Source organism: Dipodomys ordii, unplaced genomic scaffold (genome assembly GCF_000151885.1).
Source record: "Dipodomys ordii isolate 6190 unplaced genomic scaffold, Dord_2.0 Scaffold79, whole genome shotgun sequence".
Classification (NCBI taxonomy): Eukaryota; Metazoa; Chordata; class Mammalia; order Rodentia; family Heteromyidae; genus Dipodomys; species Dipodomys ordii.
Genome location: NW_012267295.1, coordinates 1,912,846 through 1,934,275, shown reverse-complemented (window position 1 = coordinate 1,934,275; position 21,430 = coordinate 1,912,846). Strand labels below are relative to the sequence as shown.

The window sequence follows — 21,430 nt, the reverse complement described above, 5'->3', positions numbered from 1 at the left end:
CGGAAGTGGTGCTGTGGCTCCAGTGGTAGAGCGCTAGCCTTGAGCTGAAGAGCTGAGGGACAGCGCCCAGGCCCAGAGTTCAGACCCACGACTGGACCCCCCCCCCAAAAAAAATACAGAGTCCAGGCAGTCCCACATCCAGGTATATATACTCTGAAGAATTGAAAGCAACAGCGCATGATTTCTTCACTCATGATAGCCATGACAGCATTGGCATAAAAATGGGAGAACACTGAGAATAACTAAGTACACTAAGTAAAACAAGCCAATCACATTACACACTGCTTGATTTCTACTGACGTGGGTTCCCTAGAGTGGTCAAAATCACAGGCAGGCATGAGTGGCTCATGCCTGTAACACTAGCTGTTCAGGAGGCTGAAATCTGATGATTGCAGTTTAAAGCCAGCCCTGGCAGGAAAATCCATGAGACTCAGATTGCCAATTAACCACCAGAAAACCGGAAGTAAAACTAGCAAAAAGCTAGCCTTCAGTTAAAAAAACAAAAGCAAAACTCAAGGACAATGCCTAGGCCCTGAGTTCAAGCCCCAGGACTGGCATGGACTGCCACTGGCTGGAATGCAGGCAGGCATGCAAACGCGTGCACACACACACATACCCCAAAGAAAGAAGAATGGAAGGGAAGGAGTTTGGGAAGGAGTTTGTCTAGTGAATAGTGCAGTTTGGGATGATGAAAATGTTCTAGAAGTGAATGGTGGTGATGGTCACACAACACTGAGGTGCTAAATGCCAATTAATGGTACACTTCAGAACAAAATGGCAGCTGGGTGCCCATGACTCCATATTCTAATCCCTGATGAGGCTGAAATCTAGATGGTGGTTCTAGGGCAGCCAAGCCCGTGCGACTCCGTCCCCAAAATAACCAGCAGAAAAGCAGGGCTGGAGGTTCAAGCAATAGATCACCAGCCAAGCAAGCTGGCAAGTGTGAGGTCCTAGGTTCAAATACCACGCTTTACTACAATAATGTTTTTTAATTATAGAGAAGCTAGGTGTGCTCCGCCCTCTGGGTAAGCCATTACCCCCCCCCCTTTTACACTATCTGCAGCACGCACTCTCTCTCTCCTCTCTCTCTCTCCAGGAACAGGCAGTACTCACCTCTTCTTCCCCCTGCCCCTCCCCCCCCTTTAAGAATCTCAGTGGTTCTCAAAGATCAGTTCTGGATCTTTCCTGAGCTTCCAGCCTGGGTGGGCAACCTCAGTGGATCTTCACAGCAGCCGGGCAGCTGCACCTGGGCCTGACCTCATTCCTCTGCTGCTCCCACCCTGTTGCGACCGCTCCGCCCTCACTCCCCAGCACCACAGGCCTGGGCTCCACTGCCAATCTGGCTGCCGACAATGTCCACCTCCTGCCTCGAGCCAAACCTCTCCAAGTGTCACCCAGTCTACCTCACCCGAGGCTGCGCCCCTGTCCCCATCTGCTTCCAAGTAGTGGCCCTGGGCGCCATCTCTGCCACTCCACATGCCAGCCTCCCCCCTGCCGGCCACACTTGGGCCCGGGCCTCCCCTAGCCCTCGGCGCGGGCAGCAGCGAACCGTCCGGGGCTGGGGAGCAGGTGGGGGCATCGGGGATGGGATTACCTCCGCTCTGAATCAGAATGTCGAACAGGTCATCCATCTGCTGGCTGGAGGAGCCGTTCTCCTGGGGGACAGAAAGAGAAAAGAACATACATGAAAGTCCAGCGCAGGGCCCGGCCTGGCCCAGGCGCCGCCCGCCGCCCCGCCACACCCCCCCTCACCTGGTGTTTGGGATGCTGGGTCACGGCCTCCTCATAGCCAGGCGGCTCCTTCTTCAGCAGGGAAGCGGGGGCTCCAAAGAGGGGCTGAGGAGGGGGCTCTAAGTCCATCTGGGCAGATGGGCCGGGGGCCGGGGAGCCCGGCTGGGACGAGGGCTGCGTGGAGGGCAAGAGGCCGGCAGGTCAGGGGCAGGGCCAGGCCGGCGGCCCAGGGAGTGTTGGCGCCTCCCCACCTCCTGCCTTCCAGCCGCAGGGATGCAGGGGTGCTGGGTGGGGGATGGCTCTTTGCAGTGGGGTACACGCTACACATGGAGGAGCGCTGAGGGCTGAGTCTGTTCAGGGCTGCCTGGTTCAGGCCTCGCTGGGGTCTGAGCGGCGAGGCTGGCGGCGCTGCGCTGTATTGCACTACGTACACTGTTACACGCCCGGCAGCGGCCAGTGGACCCCATAGGCAGTGGTACGCTGGGGTCCTGGCCATGGCCAAGTGCACATGCGCTCTGCCATCAGCTCCTTCCTGGGGCCACCATCCCGATCAGGCCCCGCCTCTCCCAAGTCTTGTCCTCCCGATCGATCGATTGTTCACAGGGCTGCTGTTCCGTGAGGAAGCCTTTCCCTGCACGCACCCCTTCCACGCCCTCCCTCCCCCCCATTACCTGGCAGGGGCTCCCGCCGGGCAGGCTGGGGCTGTCTACGCTCTTGTTGGTCACAGTGAGGATGAGGTGGGTCCCCGAGGAGTCGGTGAGGATGGCTGGAGGGGTGACTCCCCTGAGGAGACCGCCCCCTTGGGGGCCCCGGAGCAGCGGGGGCCCCGGAGCCTCCTGCTTCACCACCACAGCGCGGCCGTCTCCGTGGCCGGCCGCGGGGGCTGCCAGGCTGGCGCCGAAGGGGTGCGCGGCCCCCTGGGGCTGGTGGCTCAGCGGGCAGCTGGGGAAGCCGCCCTCCTGCTTCACAGGGGTGGCGGGCAGGGCCGGGGCGCAGGCGGGCTGCTGGGCGCGTTTCTCCTGCTCCAGCTGCAGCCGCAGCAGCTCCACCAGCTGCTGCTTCTGCCGCAGCATGCGCGTCAGCTCCTCGATCTGCTTGTCCTTCTCCTGCAGCATCTGGTCCTTGTCCAGCCCCTCCAGCTCGGCCCTGGCGCCCGGGCTCAGGCAGCAGGGCGTGCAGCGCGCCCCCTCCTCTTTCACCAAGATCTGCAGGGGTGAGGCCTGCAGGGTGAGCTGGGTCAGGGGCGACGTCACCATCTCACTGAAGGCGTCTCCGGGCGTGGAGTTCTCGTCGCCCGTGCTGAGCAGCGAGCGCTCTGAGGGCGAGGGAGAGACCGGGGGTGTGGAGCCCGTGCTGCCGAACTTCACCACGCCATTGCTGCTCACGGTGGCCACCACCACCTCGGCGGGGGCCAGGCCTGCCGCCACGAGCGCGGGCCCTGAGCCGAGCCGGGCCGCAGGGAAGGCCACCACCACCTCCCCGGCTGTGGACAGGACGGGCGCGGGCGCAGGCGCGGGGGCCTTGGGGACAGCAGCTTGGTCTTGGTAGGCGCGCAGGCGCTCGATCAGCTCTGTCTTGGTGCCCGAGACGGGCAGGGACCTCAACTTCAGCTCCTGCTTCAGCTCTGCCACCTGTGGGGGTGGGCAGCGAGGGCAGAGGCCGTCAGTGCTGGGCAGCAGCGAGGCGGCGGCAGCGCGGTCCACGCCAGCCTCCCTTCCCAACCCCCCCCCCCCCCCCCCCCCCCCAATCCCCCCCCCCCCGGGACATCAATGCCACAAGTCTTCCGAAGACCCAGCCTGCCACCCCCTCACGTCCACCCCCCCACGGACTCCCCCAGCCCCCAGCAGAGCACCGGCCACTGACTCCTGAATTCTACAGAGGAGGGAACAAGAAAGCTACCTGGAGACGACAGGAGTGAGTGGCGGACAGGACTTACACCCCGGCTGATGGCCACACGGGGCTGGGAGCCCTGCCTCGGGAGGGGCCCGCCTGGCCTGAGCACAGGCTCTGGAGGGAGGCTTTGGTCCACTGCATCCTGACTGCATCAGAGAAAACACGTGGACACGCAGCGCTCCCTGACCCCAGCCACATCCCTGTCTGGGCCCTAAACGGGGCCGCGTGGGCCATTCTTCCCACGGCCTGTACCGGAGAGGCCAGATGCAGCCAGCAAGCACGGGCATCTCACGCTAGGCCAGCTGCAGCCTTGGGGGCAGCACTCACTCCTTGGGGTGCCACCCTGCCCTCACACCGCACAGCATGTGCGTGAGGAGGAATGAGGCGCGGTGAGCTGGCCAGGCCAGCGGACCCACAATGAGTTTGGTGTTGCTAGGACCACAGCCAGACAGGTCCCAGAGCAGGTGCCTGGATCCCCAGACATGGACCCCAACACGGTGCCCCAACTGGGGGCCTGGGTAGAAGGTCCTGGGACAGGCCAGGAGGCGGTGGCGCATGTCTGCCAGGGGAGGCGCTGGCCACTGACCTTCATGTCATCCAGGTTGGCTGGCAGGTTTCCCGGCTTGCTAGTCAGCGGGGTGCTGTTCTGACGAGACAGTCCCCCAGGCCCTGGGGTCGCTGAACTGGAGTTGCTAGTGGTGCTTGAGAGGGCACGGGCAGGCGGGGGCACGCTGCCTCCCACAGCCTCACCCGCAGGTCTGGGGAAGAAAGGCAGGCGTGAGTGCTGGCCTCTCCCTCACCTGCGCAGGTGCATGCCCTCCTGTGAGCCCTGGGCCCCCACACCCAACGCAGCTTGCCAGGCACCTACTTGGGAGGGGCAGGCAGGATGGCCTGGTAGTTGTAGTGCTGCTGCTGCTGCTGCTGGTTGAGGATCTGCAGCTGCAGGAAGAGCTGCTGCTGCTGCAGGATCTTGGCATAGGAGGAGTCCATGGCAGGCGCGCCCTTGTCCTGCTTCTGGTCGGGGGGGATGTACTGGTGGTACTTGAGCTTCTTCACCTTGGGCTTCAGCTCCTTGGCCTTCTTGCTGCGCTGCGACTTCTCGCTGGCAGATTTGGGTTGGCTTTGCTGAGGACACAAGAGATGGCACCTATAGAGTCACCCCAAAGGGGTCAGCCCAGCCCCGAGCCAAGTTCACCCCCCCTCCGCCTCACTGGACTGCACCCCACAGTAGCAGAGGCTTCTCTGGGTCCACAGCAAACCAGAAAGAGCAGGAAACAGGCTGGTTCCAGCACTGCCACCAGAGCCGCCAGCCTGCAAGGCCTTTGAGCCATCCAAGGAGCAGCACGGCGGCCTCAAACAGTGAGAAATAAGGTGAAAACCGTGACTGCTTCTTGGGGCGTCAGCCACGGCAGACAGGCCCGCTCAGAGCACCCGCAACCTCCCGAGCATCCTGCCCGGCCAGGAACCGCCACCTGGAACTTGAGAGTGAGGGAGTACACTCAGAGAGGCTGCTGGCCCAAGGCTGCACGGTGACCTTGATATTGACCTATTTATGCCCCAAACGTACCCCATCCCCCCACCCCGCCAGAGCTCCTCAAGCAGCACCTCGGGCCTATAGAATCAGGACCCAGGCTAAGCGCAAGCGCTCAGTGGGCACCTGCAGGAGCTGTCCTTGGCATGAGGGAGAGTAACAGGAGGAAGGCCGCTCCTGTGCACAGGCCCAGCGCCACTGCGGGCAGCTGGAGCCGGCTGAGCAGTGACCGAAGGGCAGAGGACACTGCAGGTTCCGCTGGGATCCCAAGCAAGTGGCCACAGGGACCAAAAGGAAGGTGTGGGCGGGCTGACCCGTAGGGGAGGCCCAATGAGGGCGTGCGGCACTGAGGCGCTAGGTGCGCAGGGACAGGGCATGCGTTGAGAATACCAAGCGCATGCACCTCCTGCCTGAGCCAGGCTGGGGGGAGGGGAGGGCCAAGAGCTGCCCCCTCCCAGGGGACACGGGAGGAGTGGTGCAAAGTACCCAGCAGGGCTGCGGGAGCAGAGGGCATCAGGGAGGCCAGGACTAAGGAGGGACAACGCTCGGTCTGCTGTTGGCACCAGGGTGCCCACCCATAGAAGATGAGAATACCAGCAAGGTGCACGTTGGAGCAGCGATGGGCAGAGCGTGCTTCCAGACACATGGAGGTCAAAAGATGCCCAGTGTGACCCCAGCAAGCGTGAAGGTGTAAGTGTGGGGGGGGGGCTGTGGCATGCTGGGGCAGTTAGGAAGATAACATAAGGTATCCCAGGGTCAAGAGGGGCGCTGCCAGAGGCCCATGGAGAGGGAGACTCCCTCAGACCCAGGAGGAAATCAGGGAGCAGCACGGAGGGACAGTCAAGGGCTTGGTGAAGGCCAGAGGACAAGCACCGGACGGGCTCCTGGGCTGTGGCCTTTGCTGCCCCTGAGATTCAGGGCTAAAGCAGAGGAGCTGGGGTGACCAAGCTGGTGCCCACTTTGTGTGGAAAGGGCACCTAGAGAGTCGAAGGGGCAAAGGCGAGGCAGGGGGCTAGGCATTCAGGGCTCAGGCAGCACAGATCCAGGAAGCTGGCAGGGCCGAGGGGCACAGGGGCCCTGGCACCAGCACCTGCACTGCCAAGTTTAACACCAAACCCTGTGTACACAAGGCCACCAAGCCTGGTGGTGCCCACCACGCCAACGCCACAAACCCTTCCTCCTGGCTCAGGTCAAGGCCTTGGGGGGAGAATGAACACATCGCCCCGAGGGCCAGCTGGGTGACCTGGCCTACATGACCCTAGACACGTCCCTTCCGTGTTCCCCATCAGTAGCCTGAGGCAGTGGCGGAGGGGGCAGATGCATGAGGGCAGGGTCCGGCCCTGGGCCGGGTGCGGTGGTGCCCACACGCCACACCGTCTGCATGGGAAGCCGGGCGGGAACGCGAGGCGTCCCGGGCAGGGCGCCAGAGGGGCTGCGGGCTGGAGACAGAACGCGCTGCGGCCTCGGTGACTGAATCCCAGGGGCTTCAGGAAAACGCCAGACAGCGCATACACACGTGCACACATACACGTGCACACACGTACTCGCAGATGTGCCCCAAGTGATGCCAGAATGAAGCCCTGGCACGCGGGGGGGGGGTGGCGTCAGGCCATACCTTAATGAGCGCGGGGGCGGGTTTGGCGGCGGGGACAGCGGTCCCGTTGGTGAGGCTGGGAGGCCGGGGAGGCCGGGGAGGCTGCTCCCCCAGGAAAGGTGCTTCTCCAGAATCCGCGCCCACTGGGAGTGGAGGGAGAACCTGGAGGGGAGGAGGAAGTGAGGACGGCGCACAGGGGAGTGTGCCCTGCTACGCACACCCGACGGCCAGTGCCCACGGGGGTGAGACGGGCTAATGAGGGAAGGGGCCGTGGAGAGGAAGGAGAGGTCACAGCCCCTTTGTTGAGATGAGTGCACTCAGACCAGTGGAGCAAACGAAGGTGGGTAGGCCAGGGAGCTGCCGACTGGATGCGGGGCGCCTGGCCCAGGGTCCTCTCAATGGGCTCAGGCTGCCAGAATTAGGGGCCAATGCTGACAGCGCCCTCCCTGCTCACTGCTGGGCACTCGAGCCCCGGCACAGGGCCCCACCTGGCTCAGGACGCACAGCAGCGCGGCCCTAGCAGGAGGGGAAGTGTCAGGAAGTGGCTCCCCTCACCTGAGTGGGGGACACGGAGGTGGCACTGGGCAGTGGCTCACTGAGTCGGGCCTCCAGGGGTGATGGCACTGAGCTCTGGGACTCCTGGCTGGCAGGCTGCTCGGGGGACAAGGCGTCACTGCTGTCCTCGTCAAAGGAAGAGCTGTCTGCGACCTTCGGGTAGTTCACCTGGCCCACTGAAACCAAAGCCCACGTGAGGCTCCTCCTGCAGCCCCGGAACCAGAGGGCAGGGCCGCCTCTGGGCTGTAGGGCAGCGCCCCTCCTTAGAGCAGGAAGCAGAGGATCGTGACCCTGAATCCGGCTACACACACACACACACACACCTTTAGACTTGGCTTTGCATCACACTGTAATCCGGCTACACACACACACACACACACACACACATACACACACACACACACACACACACACACACCTTTAGACTTGGCTTTGCATCACACTGTAATCCGGCTACACACACACACACACACACCTTTAGACTTGGCTTTGCATCACACTGTAATCCGGCTACACACACACACACACACACACACACCTTTAGACTTGGCTTTGCATCACACTGTAATCCGGCTACACACACACACACACACACACACACACACACACCTTTAGACTTGGCTTTGCATCACACTGTAATCCTCTGAATCTTAGTCTCCTGATTAGTAAGGATTACAGATGTGAGCCCCCCAGTGCTTGACTATGACATGAATCTTAAGGTAACTGTGGGTGGCCTGATAGGAAAGAATATGTATGTGTGTGTGTGTGTGTGTGTGTGTTCCATTTCCTTCCCCAAAGTGCTTCCTCCCATCTTCTCAGCCTCTCTCTCCCCTTCCTCTCGGCTCTTACACTACTCCATGACCCCTCTCTTTTTGTGCACTGAGCTTCTAAACAGATGGCCTACAGCCGCTGTTGCCATGTCCTCACCCCCATTCCCTTCCCCCATGGTCTGGATTTTGCTGGCGATGCTCCTCCCGACCCCCACTGCCAAATCCCCAACTCACAGCGCTCCCACAGGCCTCCCGGCACAGCCTGCGCTACCTGCGGCCTGCGCTGTTCTGCTACGCGCCTCGCAGTCCCCCGGCCATGGCCTGTGCTGACCCTCTGGACCACTTCCTTTCAGCAAACCCTGACTCAACTTCCATGTTGGCTCTCAATGCGCTGCCCTCACCCTGCCCCACCCCCAGTGCCATCCCCATCAGGCTCTGTGAATGCACATCGGTTATTAGATGTCGCCTGTCACAGTGGCTGTCAGCTGGCCTGGCGTACAAGCCCCCGCTGACAACAGCAGCTACCATTCCTTAGGTCTCTCTGGGCGCCATGGGCTTTGCTGGTCCCTGCCCAGCAGACGCAGCATCCCGCAAACTCCCACCAGGCAGGATGAGTTGGCTACAATGTTTACAGGGCCACAGGCTTTCTACCACACCAGAAACCTGGCCCTCGCACCAGAAACCCCATGCTTCTATGTCCTCTCATGACAGACTGAACTCTCCTGAGTGTGTGAGTCCGTCTATAACCACAGGACTAAATGCAAGGCTAGCACACTGGGGTGTCTGGGTAAGAGTTGTCAGAACTGGTGTGAGCACACACTGGCATGTAACTAAAGGCTCTGCAGAGTCTGGGGAGGACAGCACTAGACAAAGCAAGAGCGATGCCAGGGCACATCAGTGAACACCGGGGCTCTGCACCAAGTGGGAAAGGGGAACTCGTGAGCCAGCAGGTGGCTCCCAGAGGAACCATCCCTGCAGCCAGGCCCTAGAAACGGCTAGTGTCCCCTGGTCCAGCACTCAGTGGTTGCCCTTTGTGCTCTGGACAAGACAGAAGTCATTTATCCCGGAAGCTCTGAGACTCTTTCTCTGAGAGGTGAGAGTGCGTGCTCTGGCCAGGGATCAAGTCCTTGTCCCACTGCTATGTGGGAGACATCTCTATACCTACATCAAAGCTTTGGTGGAGCAGAAGCTATGGTTTCGCTGCTGTGCTCTGCTTTGTGGGAATGCAGCTCCACCACTGAGTTACATCCCTAGGCACTCCGTTGGGAAGGGCAAGGGCCCTGCGTTAACAGAGATGGAAGACGAACAGGGGCCTCAATGCTCACTCAGTTTCTGTGGCCACGATTCCTGAGGCACCTGGCCCTGTTGCCAACACACAGCTCCCAGACTCTCAAACTCAGGGCTTTGGAGCCCAGGGTATTTTGGGACTCGAGGGCAAGAAGGCAAGAGGTGAAGAGCCCTAATTCAACCCTGCCTCAGAGCCCGCCCTTCCCCTGGCTACAGTGCATACAAAGTGTGGCCCAGGTCTCCTCACCAATGATGGCTTCCTTCAGGCTGGACTCCACTGGGAGAATGTTCTTCTCCACCAGCTCCATGGGGCCAGGCCTCTGAGCAATCTTCTCGTTGAGGTCATCAGCTAGTCTGGCTCTCTTAAGCTTCAGTTGCTTGGCCTGGAGGGACGGCTCAGCCGAGGTCTCTGCCCATGGGAGAGAACGGAGAGCAGGAAGATGGAGGGAAGGCCCTAGTCCTGTGCTGGAAGCTTCAGAGACCATCTGAGTGGGAAGTGCACCCTGGGAGAGAAGGGGGGCCTGGCTTCAAGTCACAAAGACAGCTCTGCCAGGCCAGGCAAGATAGAGGACTTTCTGTGGAGTTTCAGGGTCAAAGGAATACGAGATGGGGGAACGGCTCTCCACTTGCCGGCACCGTGAACTGCTCAGGCAACTCCCCTTTTGCTCTGGGTCTCACTTAAAAAATGTGGGGTTCAGACTCAAGATGTTTGTTCTGGCCCTAAAGACGATCCAAAGCTAAACAAACAAAAGTGAATATAGTTGTGCTGCTTCCAGGAGCCAAAATCTCTCTCTCCACCTCAGAAAGAAGTACATTTCTGAGCCCCAGCACAGTTGTCCGGCTAACTGCCAATGAGTAAGTGACAGAATGAATCAATGAATGAATAAAAATAAAAGTGTAGGCATGTTAAAAACAAGTTTTGGAGAAGAAAGATGATCTGCTCTGGCAGAGAAGTGTTTTCATACTAAGAGATGGAGGACTGCAAAGGCTGACAAGCCACGCTGTGGAAATGTGGCTGCCCGTCGTGGGCATTTCCCAAAGCCAGTGGTGGCCCCACACATCATTGCTGTCTCACTATGAGAAGCCTCAAGCTGGCTCCTGCCAGCACAGAGAGAATTAAAAACAGGTGGAAGAAAGTGCTGGAATGTGTGAGCACAGTGGGAAGCATTTCCAACCTCTCATACCTTCCAAAATGTGCATCCTGACCAGCTCTGATCTCTCCGGCCGGGAGCGAATCTTCCGCTTCAGATAGTCCTCGGTCTGCGGAAAGAGCACATCAAGAAACTCTCAAAGCCAGGGCACGATATGCTTATGGCATATGCACACCCAGCCCTCAAAGCAGGAGTGGCCGGTCACTCTGTGGCCACCGTGGCTTTTATTTGGTGACTACAGGGCAAGCAGGGCCTGAGAGACACATCAGTTCCCCGGCATCAGCCAGGTACTGTTCTCTGGGCCCAGCTGCCGCTGAGGCTGCGCTACTACATGTGTGCCATGATAAAGGTAACAGATGTGCATCGAAGAAAATTAGGTGTTATCCAAAAAGAAAGGTACTCTTCACCTGACTTATGTAACTGCAACCTCTCTGTAAATCACCTTTATAATAACAAGGAAAAAATTAAAGGAAAGACAAATCCAGGAGCCAGTGGCTCACGCTTATAATGCTAGCTACTCAGGAGGCTGAGATCTGAGTCCAGGCAGGAAAGTCCATGAGACTCCTATCTCCAATTAACCACCAGAAAACCAGAAGTGGCACTGTGGCTCAAGTGGTAGAGCGCTCGCCTTGAGCTGAAGAGCTGAGGGACAGCGCCCAGGCCCAGAGTTCAAGCCACACAACCAAAATAAAAAGGCAAGCAAAGCAAGAGAAAATTAGGGTAAAAAGTAAAACATTTAGGCAACCAGTATTAGTACCTTGGGATATTTTTTTCCTAGACTATAGAAACAATGTAGAAAATATCTTTAGGTTTTTTTTTGTTTTGTTTTTTGGCGGTTGTGGGGCTTGAACTCTGGGCCTGGGCGCTTGTCCCTCAGCTCTTCAGCTCAAGGCGAGCGCTCTACCACTTGAGCTACAGCGCCACTTCCGGTTTTCTGGTGGTTTATTGGAGATAGGAGTCTCATGGTCTCTCCTGCCCAGGCTGGCTTTGAACCTCGATCCTCAGATCTCAGCCTCCTGAATAGCTAGGATTACAGGCGTGAGCCACCGGCACCCGGCTATCTTTAGTTTTGTAGGGCTGTAATCAAAGTATATATACACATGTGTGTATATTTACGTGTGTGTGTGTGTGTGTGTGTGTGTGATCTCAGCCTATGTGTGACCTCACAGTGGCATTTGGCCAAGACCTTTAGTGAAAAGGACAGGATCGGCTGAGACAGACTCGGTCAGGACAGGGGAAAGTGCAGCAGGAAAACACAATGCCAGGGTACATTTTCTGAACTAAAGGTCAAGCCTGGTCCCTGCCTTCTCCCTGCCAGGGCAGATCCTCTCTCTCCAAAATCAAGGCTATCGCCTTGATGCTCTGTGGCAGTCCTGGGATCTGAGCACCCCAGGAGATGGTGCGAAGTGGCTGTGGATGGGCAAGAGCACCCCCAGCCAAGGGCAGAGTGTGGTTCCAGTTGCCACAGACGCAAACACATGTTGTAAAGCTACTTGAAGCTCTGTATAGTGGTCTAGGGAGAAGCAGAATATGGGACTGATTATGAAAATGCCTAGAGGAACTTCTGGGGGCAGTGAACTCACGGCTGCTGGGAGGGTGGAAAGGACAAATTTCCTGATAGAAACCAGAGGACCAGTTTGTTTCCAGTGCAGAATGGAAAGAAAAGGGCTTGGCTGCTGCTGCTATGGAAGCATTCACCAGTACAGGGGGACAGGGTGGCCAGATGAGGAATGGAAAGGGGATCAGCCGAGTGATGTGCCGTGTCTGAGAGATCCTCTAATTAGGACCTGAGGCCACGGGGGTGGGGAGGCGGCCACTACAAATGCTGCCTGCAGAGAGACAGATGGGGTGCGGGGTGCCATGACTTGATGAGGACATGCAGGGCCCCTGGAACACAGGCTAACAGGTAGGCATCTTACGGAAATGCAAAATCAGTAGCTTTCTAAAGCTTTAGGTTGTTAGACCTAATTAACTAAAGCAAGTTATGCCATAACTAATCCAAGACACTCATTTTTCATACCTCAATGAAGATAATTTTTAGTATACAATTAAATATGAAAGCAAATATTGTCATTTGAATGTCGTTTGTGAACAGATGTGTAACATAAGCACATACTGGATAAATGTTTACCATGTGTTAGAAAGTAAAATTACTTTGCTAATAGAAATAAATCTGGGCTGTGGTGTGGTTCCCAGTGCCACTAAGACAACAAAACAAAACTGAAGCCCACAATCCTAGATTTGCCATTGCTGGTTAGACAAGTTAGCTATGCACTCTGGGCTGCGGCTGTGTGGAAAATGGCACCTAAATCACAGGGTGCCATGAGGGTGAATAAGGAAGAGCAGGATCAACGCTGAAGGACCGCGGGTGGGCAGCACCGAGCCCTGCCTGCCCGGGAAGCTGTGGAGGGACTGGAGCCTGTCTGTTCTGCTCTGCCGCAGGCCCCCTCCAGCCAGGCCTTCTCTGGCTTCCAGAAAATGGAACAGAGCTTTGTTCCTGGCACCCATGATTTCATTCTTCTCACTACTGAGAACTGAAGAAAGGTCTCTGGAGTAAACTTTTCAGTCTCTAAGAGAGGTATAGGATTTCAGGGAGCCAAGGCCCGTGGTTCTCTGTGGTGAGGTGCTTTTTTCCTTAATTTCATATGAAGGGGAAAAAGCCAGGGGTAGAAGGCAGCGGAGAGAAACACGTTCTGGTGACTTCTTCATCTCCACCCACACTGTACACCAGGGTATTCCCCGGGGGCCTGGGAGACGAGGACACAATGGAGGAGATGCGCTAGGAAACCCCGCTTGGAATATGACCTCTCTTCTGCTTCCCAGAGTACAGGAGGGTGCTGGCTGCCCTGGGCAGACAGGAGAGAGGGAGACTCTGCCCCGAGCGCCTACCCGCAGGGCTGGGGGAACATGCTCTGGACGCAGAAAGCCTTCCCATGGCTGCCATCCATGAGCGCCTCAGCAAAATGAAAGCTGAGAAAGCCTAGTGGTCCTCAAAGCCAGGCTTGGGGAAGGAGGCCAGAGAGCATCACAGACCTCAGAGGCACTAAGAGCCTTGCCTTCCTTCTACTCCAGTGTCACCACGGGAGTGGCCAGGGGGGAGGAGGGGGATGAGCAGAGGTTTCTATTATTTAGAGCTGTGAAGCAAAGGTGACACTAGACTGTGCTACCACTGGAGAGAATTGAGAGCCAGCCATGTGATGAACTCTTACAACATGCTTCGGGGGTCTTCGGAAAAGGAGATCCTTACCCGAGCCCGCTCCAGGCTCCTTCTCTGCTCATGAAACGCAGCAGGACTTTTCAAAGCTGTTGAAAGAAGAACCATAAAATAATGACTTTTAGGGGCTGGGGATATACTCAGTGGTAGAGCACACACACGAACAAGGCCCTAGGCTCAATCTGCAGCATAAGGAAGGCCAGAGGAAAGAAGAGGGGAAAGAGGAAGGGTAAGGGGCAGAGAGAGGGGGCAAGGGGAGAAGAGGGAGAGGAGAGTGGGGGAAAACACTTTAAAGGAGGTAGTATCACATTTAATACTACAATTTTCAGCGGAGAAGGCATCTTAAATCCAAGTTAATATTAGCAGTGTCTTTAATGACGCACGAGTGAGCATGTCTTTTAAGGCTCAGCTGCCCTGCTGAGCAGTTTGGGTCACTTCATGGGAGCAAGTCACTGCTCTGGGCGTGGGTTTTATACTGTGGTACAGCCCCATTATCAAAACCTCAGACAGGGGCTGGGAAGGTGGCTCAGTGGTAGAGTGCTTGCCTTGCATGCATGAGGCCCTGGGTTCGATTCCTCAGCACCACATAAGCAAAAAAGAAAAAAGCCGGAAGTAGCGCTGTGGCTCAAGTGGCAGAGTACTAGCCTTGAGCTGAAGAGCTGAGGGACAGCGCCCAGGCCCAGAGTTCAGGCCCCACGACTGGACCCAAAAACAAAAACAAAAAAACCTCAGACATCACCTCCTGGGTCACACCTACTCTGGGGAGGCCACAGAGAGGGGGCAGGGCTGCCTGCTGGGCCACTTGACTTCTTCAGCCTCATTAGGAATCAAGTGAGCGGACCCGTTTAATGAGACAGGGAAGCCAAGGAGTCGATGTCTTCTCAAACACCACTTCCATCTTCAGCAGTGTCCAGTGCTGTTAAAAGCCATGGTGTGGTTCACGCTGGTGAAGAAATCCACCCCCGCAGCTGATATGTGGCTCCATTCTATTCTGGGACACTGCCATAGGCACCTTAGCTCCATCTACAGCAAGCAGACTAAACCAAGCCCCTGTGCAAATGCTGCAGTGTGGACAAAGGGCCTGTGTTTCTTTGTCAAAAGCTTGGTTATGAGGTGACCGATGACAATTTAAAACATTGAGGATGAGGGAAAGGTCTGACTCACTTCAAGCAGGGAACAGTGGCAATAAGGGAGAAATGCACAAGACTATGGTCAGTGTCACTTCTGCTTCCCAGGATCTGTGAACAGCTGTGAAACTGCACAAAAAGATAACTTCTGGGCTGCTGTCTGTGGTGGGAGGCAGGGATAGGGAGGTGCTAAAAGTAGCAAGAGCACAGATAGGACTCTATCCTGCCCAGCCTCTGTGCTTCCTCCCTTCCCTCCCCCAGGGCACTTAGCCTTAAGCAAGAGCAGTCTCACAAGAAACTTTCAAAGTGCCAGCACCACTTTTTTAAGGTGGTTTTTTAAAGTTATTATGAGAAAAGTGGGAATTTAAAAAGAACTCCACACAGATTCCTTCCCATCCCTGAGCAGCAGGAGGCGCTCTAGACTTAGCAAACAATCTCAGAAAAGCCACAGGCTCTCTCCAGTCCATCAGCGCGCCCATCCCAGGGAGCAGTCCCCATTACCAGAGGCAGATGGAGGAGGCTTGCACCTGTTTCTTTTGGGCAAACCTGGCACAATTCCAAAATCAGTTCCAAAGCCCAGTGTAGCAGAACCTGGTGTGGGTGTTATGGGTGTGACAGACCAGTGGGAATGAACGCACTGCCCTGGCTCTGAAAAACTCAGCACATGATGAGACAAGGAGAAAACTTCATGTCCACTGGCCCACCCAGCTCCCCTTCTGTCTCATTTTCTCCAAAGCACTCATCACCAACTTGATTGTCCTTCTAGTAATGAGACAAGGTCTTGCTATGCAGCCCAGGCTGGTCCCCAGCCCTCCGTCTGCGTGCTGGGATTACATGTGTCTGCTACCATCTGCAGCTAGAGTTTAAGTGCTCTACCACGGAGCCACATTCCCAGCCCAGCTAGTTCTGACATACTTCACCCCCCCCCCCCCGCTCTGCCCCCACAGGGTTGAGGAACAAATTCAGGGCCTTGCACATCCTTTTCTACTGAGCTAAATCTCTAGCCCCTAACATACTTTTTATTACGTATCTTCAGTCTCCTATCATGACAACAGGTCATGACTCATCTGGGTTGAAAATTTCACAAAAGCCCCAGTAGCAAGACCAGGGACTTGTAGACTAGTGCTGGCTCTAACAACACGGGTGTCAGTGCTTTCAGGACCTCATTCCTTGTAGAAAGCAGGACTCTGCTCACCTCCAAGAAGAGAACCAAGTCAGAGTAAGTGCACTTGCAGGAGCTCAGGATGTGAAGTGGTGCTGTCACCAGACACTGTGACTCACTGAGTCACTGGCTCAGTTTCCACAGGCCAGCTAGCTTCTGTGCTATACAGAGCATTCTACACGCTATCCCACAGAGCACACCACCAACTTGTGGAAAAAACAACCTGCAAGCACAGAGCATCTTGACAGGAGTGGCTCTATCATCTTTGTGTACAAAGGGCAGTGTATATTAATAGGAAGCCAGGTGAATGAATGGCTACTAAAGTATGAATTCTTATTTGGTCCTGCAGTTACAGGAGCCTTCATATATAGCAAGGAAGGGACTAATTTTCAACGTGTCAGCTTACGGGGCAGGTACTGGTCCAGATATTTCAAATATGCCGGCTCACTCAATATCCCTAGGTATTCCGTGTGTGTGTGTTGGGGGGGGGGGGGTTATATTCCTTTTTATGGGCCCAGAGGAAAAGCTAGCCGCAAGGCATCACTGAGAGCCAGGGTAGATCCAACCCAGGCCCACTTCTGCCTTCTCTTGGTCTGAACCTTCTGTTCAATGTGTCTATTCCAAGTAGTTCTGTTTCTTTCCTCCTTGCCTCCTCTTTGTAAGTACTGGGGTTTGAACTCAGCTTTATGCTTGCTAGGTAGGCACTTTACCACTTGAGTCATGCCTCTAGCCCATTCTGTGCTGGTTATTTTTGAGATATGCTCTTACTTTTTGACTAGGCTGACCTGAACCGCAATCCTCCTATTTTTTCAGTTCCTGAAGTAGCTGGGACAATAGCTGCATGCTACCATACCTAACTAGCTATTATTGAGATGAGGTATCTTGAAATTTTTGCCCAGGCTGGCCTAAAATCATGATCCTCCTAGATCTTAGCCTCCTAAGTAGCTAGGATTACAGGTATGAGTTATCACACTTGGTTCTGCTTTGTTTTTGAGATTAGGTCTTGCTTTTTGCCTATACCAGCCTGGACTGTGATCCTCCTATTTATATTTCCCACTCTGCGTCTGGGGTAGCAGATGAATATCACTAGTTTCAGCTTTGTTTGTTGACTTTTTGCCCAGCTTGCTTCAAACCACAATCCCTTCACTCTCTGCCTCCTGAAAAGCTAGAATTACAAGCATACATGATAGTGTTTGTCTTCTTTCCCCATTTTTATTACTGTTCAGCGGGTTCAGTGATTTCAAGAGCCTGGAGACAGACCAGCAGATGCTCACTGGGGAAAGGCATTTGCTGTTGGAAGGCAGCTCCAGCGTGTGTCTAGACGGCATTGCTAGTGCTGCACGTGGAGGGCAGCGTGGTGATGGAGGTGTAAAATACCCCAAGGAAATACTTTGGCTTTTGTGATGTGGGAGCAAGTAAAATGGAGACTCAAATCACTGAAGCCTTCATGCTACGAAGATGAGAAGGAAGCAGAGTGAAGTGGAAAATAGGCTTTGAAGTTTAGGCCTCTGGTAGTTGTGGAAAAAGCAAAAAGACTCAAAGTTAATCGACAAATGAAGCCACCCAGGAGGGCCACAGCTCCCTTGGTCCATCTCCTCCTCCATGCCGCTTTAACAGCTTTGAGAGGGAAGGTCCAGGGTATTATTTATTCAAATTTTCATTTCCCCAGAACTCCTAATCTCTGAAAAGCCCCAAAGGCCAATGCAAACCTATGAACTGTTACAGACAGTCTCTTGCTCATCCTTCTCCCATAGCCCCCCACAAAAAGCATAAACAGGAGGACAGAGTCTCAAGCTAGCCTGGGCAAAATCAAAGCACTATCTGAAAATAACCTAAAGGAGCTGAGAGTATGTCTCAAGCTGTCTATCAAGTGCCAGGTGCTGAGTTCAAACCCCAATAGCACTGAAGAAAAAGAGTCACTGGTGCTCTGGTACTACTGTGTGTGATGAAGGAAGTGTGCAGCTCCCATGAAGGAGAAGGCCAGGCCCCTGCAGAAGCCAATGAGAGAAGTGGGCAGGAGGAGTGGCCATCTCACTCAGTTTCAGTTCCAGAATATGGGCCCACCCAGTGGCTAGAACCACCAATGAAGATACCAACACCCATTTTCTTCCTCTTCAGACACATAGGCTGCCTTTAATATGAGGACATTTGTGGGAAAAGAAGTAAAAAGAGAAAACCCATTTCTATTTTAAGATCATTCTGGCAAGCATCTTTGGAGGGAGAACGTGGAGCTGAGCTTGGGGATGTCTGCAAGCCTTGGGACCAGGCTCACCTTGATCTCACCTAACACTGAAGAGTAGACAGGATGACTCTGAAAAAACTGGCTTAGCTCAGCAATTTCTGGAGCTCAAACCAGCTTTCCCCTCACCAGCACCAGATTTACTTACACCTGCAGCCAGTGAGTGCTCTATGCTCCCTGTCATGGATGACAGCAAGGAACTGCTGAGCCCATGCCCTCATGGGACGGTTCCCACCCTGGGTAGGATGGTACACGCAAAGCTCTGTCATCACCGGAACTGGAAACTATGCACATACAACAGAGGGCACTGGAGTGCCACAGGCCAGGCAGCCCATCTTTCAGGCAAGCTGGCTATTGCTTAAGGTTCTTTTCTTTCCAAGGAAGTGGGGAGCAAACGCCCAGTGCAGTAGTGGGGGGCCAAGAGAGAAAGGAAGGAGGAGAGAGGGAATAAACACATACCAAACCATGTGGGAAACAATCCCTAGCCCTCAAAGAAAGCTCATGATTTGTAGGAGCAAACAGTTATGTGCAAGGTGGAAACATGCCACTGATGCTCATTTAAGGTGCCATCAAGAACAGGAGAGCTAAGTCTCAGCACCAGGGAAGAGCATGTGAACTGACCAAGAAGCCTTTGAAGCAAGAGAAAAACCCACATAAACAGAAAGAAGCTCTGCAGACAGAAAGGAGATCATCTGAGAGAGAGGAAGGACAACCGTACAAACATAAAGGTAAAAAAGATCAAAGCAGCTGGGTGGGTGCTGGTAGCTCATGCCTGTCATCCTAGCTACTGAGGAGGCTGAGATCTCAGGATCACAGCTCATAGCCAGACCAGGAGAGTCTGTGAGATTCCTATCTCCATTAACCACCAAAAAGTCAGAAGTAGAACTGCAGCTCTATTAGTCTTGAGGGGAAAAAAAGCTCATGGACAGTGCCCAGGCCCTGAGTTCAAACAGCAGGAGAAGTGCAAACATGCATGCGTGTGCATAAACACACCCTTCAACACACCAAGAATCAGAAAATCTCATATGCTCAACAATGGAGATATTAAAAACTCCAACATGACAGGTGCTAGAATTAGAAAGCAGCCATGATTTTTTAAAAAAGTGTTTCAGTGAACAATTATGAACATCCTTAAAATAGAAATAAATAAAACAAATAAAAATAGAAAGCTTCAGCAAAGAAAGAGAATCAGAGGGGGAAAAAAAAAGATACAGGGCCAGATATGGTGCCGCATGCTTATAATCCCAGCTATTCAGTTAGAGGAGAAAGGAGGATCAAGGTCTGAGGGGAAAGTTCAAGACAGGATCTGAAAAATAACCCAAAGCAAAAAAGGCTGGGGCATGGCTCAAGTGGCAGAGTGCTTGCCTAGCAATTGTGAGGCCCCCACAGTACAAAAAATAACAACAACAAAAAGTAAAGAAAAGAGGAATAGGGCTGGGAAGGTGGATCAGTGGTAGAACACTTGCCTTGCATGCATGAGGCCCTGGGTTCCATTCCTCAGCATCACATAAGCAAAAAGAAAAAAGCCGGAAGTGGCACTGTGGCTCAAGCAGTAGAGCACTGGCCTTGAGCTGAAGAGCTGAGGGACAGTGCCCAGGCCCAGAGTTCAGGCCCCACAACCGGACCCAAAAAAAAAAAAAGAAGAAGAAAAGAAAAGAGGAATAATTGAAAATTTTGAAACAGAAATTTATCCCACCTGAAAAACAAAGAGAACAGACTCTAAAGGAGAGAGGAAAAAACAAACCAGAGTCTCAACAACTATGGTACTTTAAAAAAAGAAAACTATCATTATAGTCAAGTACCAGTAGATTATACTGCAATCTTAGTTCTTCAAGAGGCTGAGATTCAGAGATTGAAGGTTTGAAGACAGCCTAGCCTAGAAAGTCCACAGGACACCATCTTGAATTAACCAGCAAAAAGCTGGGCTAGAGATGTGGTTCAAGTAATAGAGTGTCAGCCGAGCAAGCAAGATATCGCACAAACTATATTCTGAAAGAGAGGGAAAAAAGGGTGAAACAGAAAAATAATTCAAGAAATAATGACAAATTTGGCAAGGGACATAATCTACAAATCCAACAAGCTTAGTAAACCCTCAAGTAGATAAACCCAAAGAAATTCGTGCCAATTACACTTTTAAAAGCTAATAACAAGCACTGATGGTTCATGATCGTAATTATAGCTACTCAGGAGGCTGAGATCTGAAGATGGAGGTTCAAAGCCAGCCCAGGTAAGAAAGTCCGTAAGACTCTTATCTCCAATAAACTACTCAAAAAAGCTGGAAGTGGTGCTATGGCTCAAGTGGTAGAGTGCTAGCCTTGAATAAAGAAGCTCAGGTACAGTGTTTAGTCCCAGGACTAGCCAAAAACAAAAAAAATAAAAATAAAGAAAGTTTAATACAAACAAAACAGCTGAATGATGTTATATTTCTCATCAGAGCCTCTGGAGCCCAGAAGGAAGAAGCTTAATATTTTCCAAGAGCTGTTAGAGACTGCTTCAACCAAGTTAGTGACATAATTAGAACTGTATACACAGGAGAGGAAGAGTTGTTTCTAACTTATCTTTTACATAAAAAACTAAAAGGAGCAGAAACGGATCTGAATATTACCACATATTCACATCATCCCATCTGTACCACAAACTCCCTTCCCCTTTCTTCATTTGGATTTTTTTTTCTTTTTCTTTTTCTTTTTTGCTTATGTGGTGCTGAGGAATCAAACCCAGAGCCTCAGGCATGCAAGGCAAGCACTCTACCACTGAGACACCTTCCAGCCCTTCATTTGGAATCTTTTAAACCTAGAAAATACACTGAAAAATATAAATAACAGAGAGCCTTAAGCCTGTGACTTAGATTTTCCAGTTATCTTTTAGCCATATTTTCTCATCTCGCTTGGTCAACCCTCTTCTTGTAGACACACACACTTAATGTTTTTCATTTATGGAATCATTTGAAATTAAGTTGCAGACACTTTGCTTTTATTCCTTCACTGTGCATTTCCTAAGAATAGGAATTCTTACATAATTAGAACACTTCAATTGTTTCTAAGAAAGTTAGCATTAATTCAATAATATCTAGCTTGAAATTCCCCAAATGATCCCTGAAACATCTTTTATAGCTGGATTTTCCCCCCAAAACCAAGATTTAATCAAGAATCTACATTTAGTTGTTGGTTCTTTAG

At 53.5% G+C, this 21,430-nt stretch overlaps 1 protein-coding gene across 2 annotated transcripts in view; it reads right to left on the bottom strand.

Annotated features, from left to right (window-relative positions):
* The window catches only part of Mkl1 (megakaryoblastic leukemia (translocation) 1), a 122,080-nt gene that overhangs the window by 2,175 nt on the left and 98,475 nt on the right, over positions 1-21,430 (bottom strand). For both annotated transcript variants that reach the window (XM_013024919.1, XM_013024918.1), the window contains 10 exons: positions 13,760-13,815; positions 10,546-10,621; positions 9,609-9,770; positions 7,305-7,480; positions 6,771-6,911; positions 4,493-4,749; positions 4,211-4,382; positions 2,403-3,362; positions 1,753-1,917; positions 1,595-1,655 (listed from right to left, as the gene is read on the bottom strand). In XM_013024919.1, the coding sequence (XP_012880373.1) occupies positions 1,595-1,655; positions 1,753-1,917; positions 2,403-3,362; positions 4,211-4,382; positions 4,493-4,749; positions 6,771-6,911; positions 7,305-7,480; positions 9,609-9,770; positions 10,546-10,621; positions 13,760-13,815 (2,226 nt within the window). The remainder of the gene's footprint in view (positions 1-1,594; positions 1,656-1,752; positions 1,918-2,402; positions 3,363-4,210; positions 4,383-4,492; positions 4,750-6,770; positions 6,912-7,304; positions 7,481-9,608; positions 9,771-10,545; positions 10,622-13,759; positions 13,816-21,430) is intronic.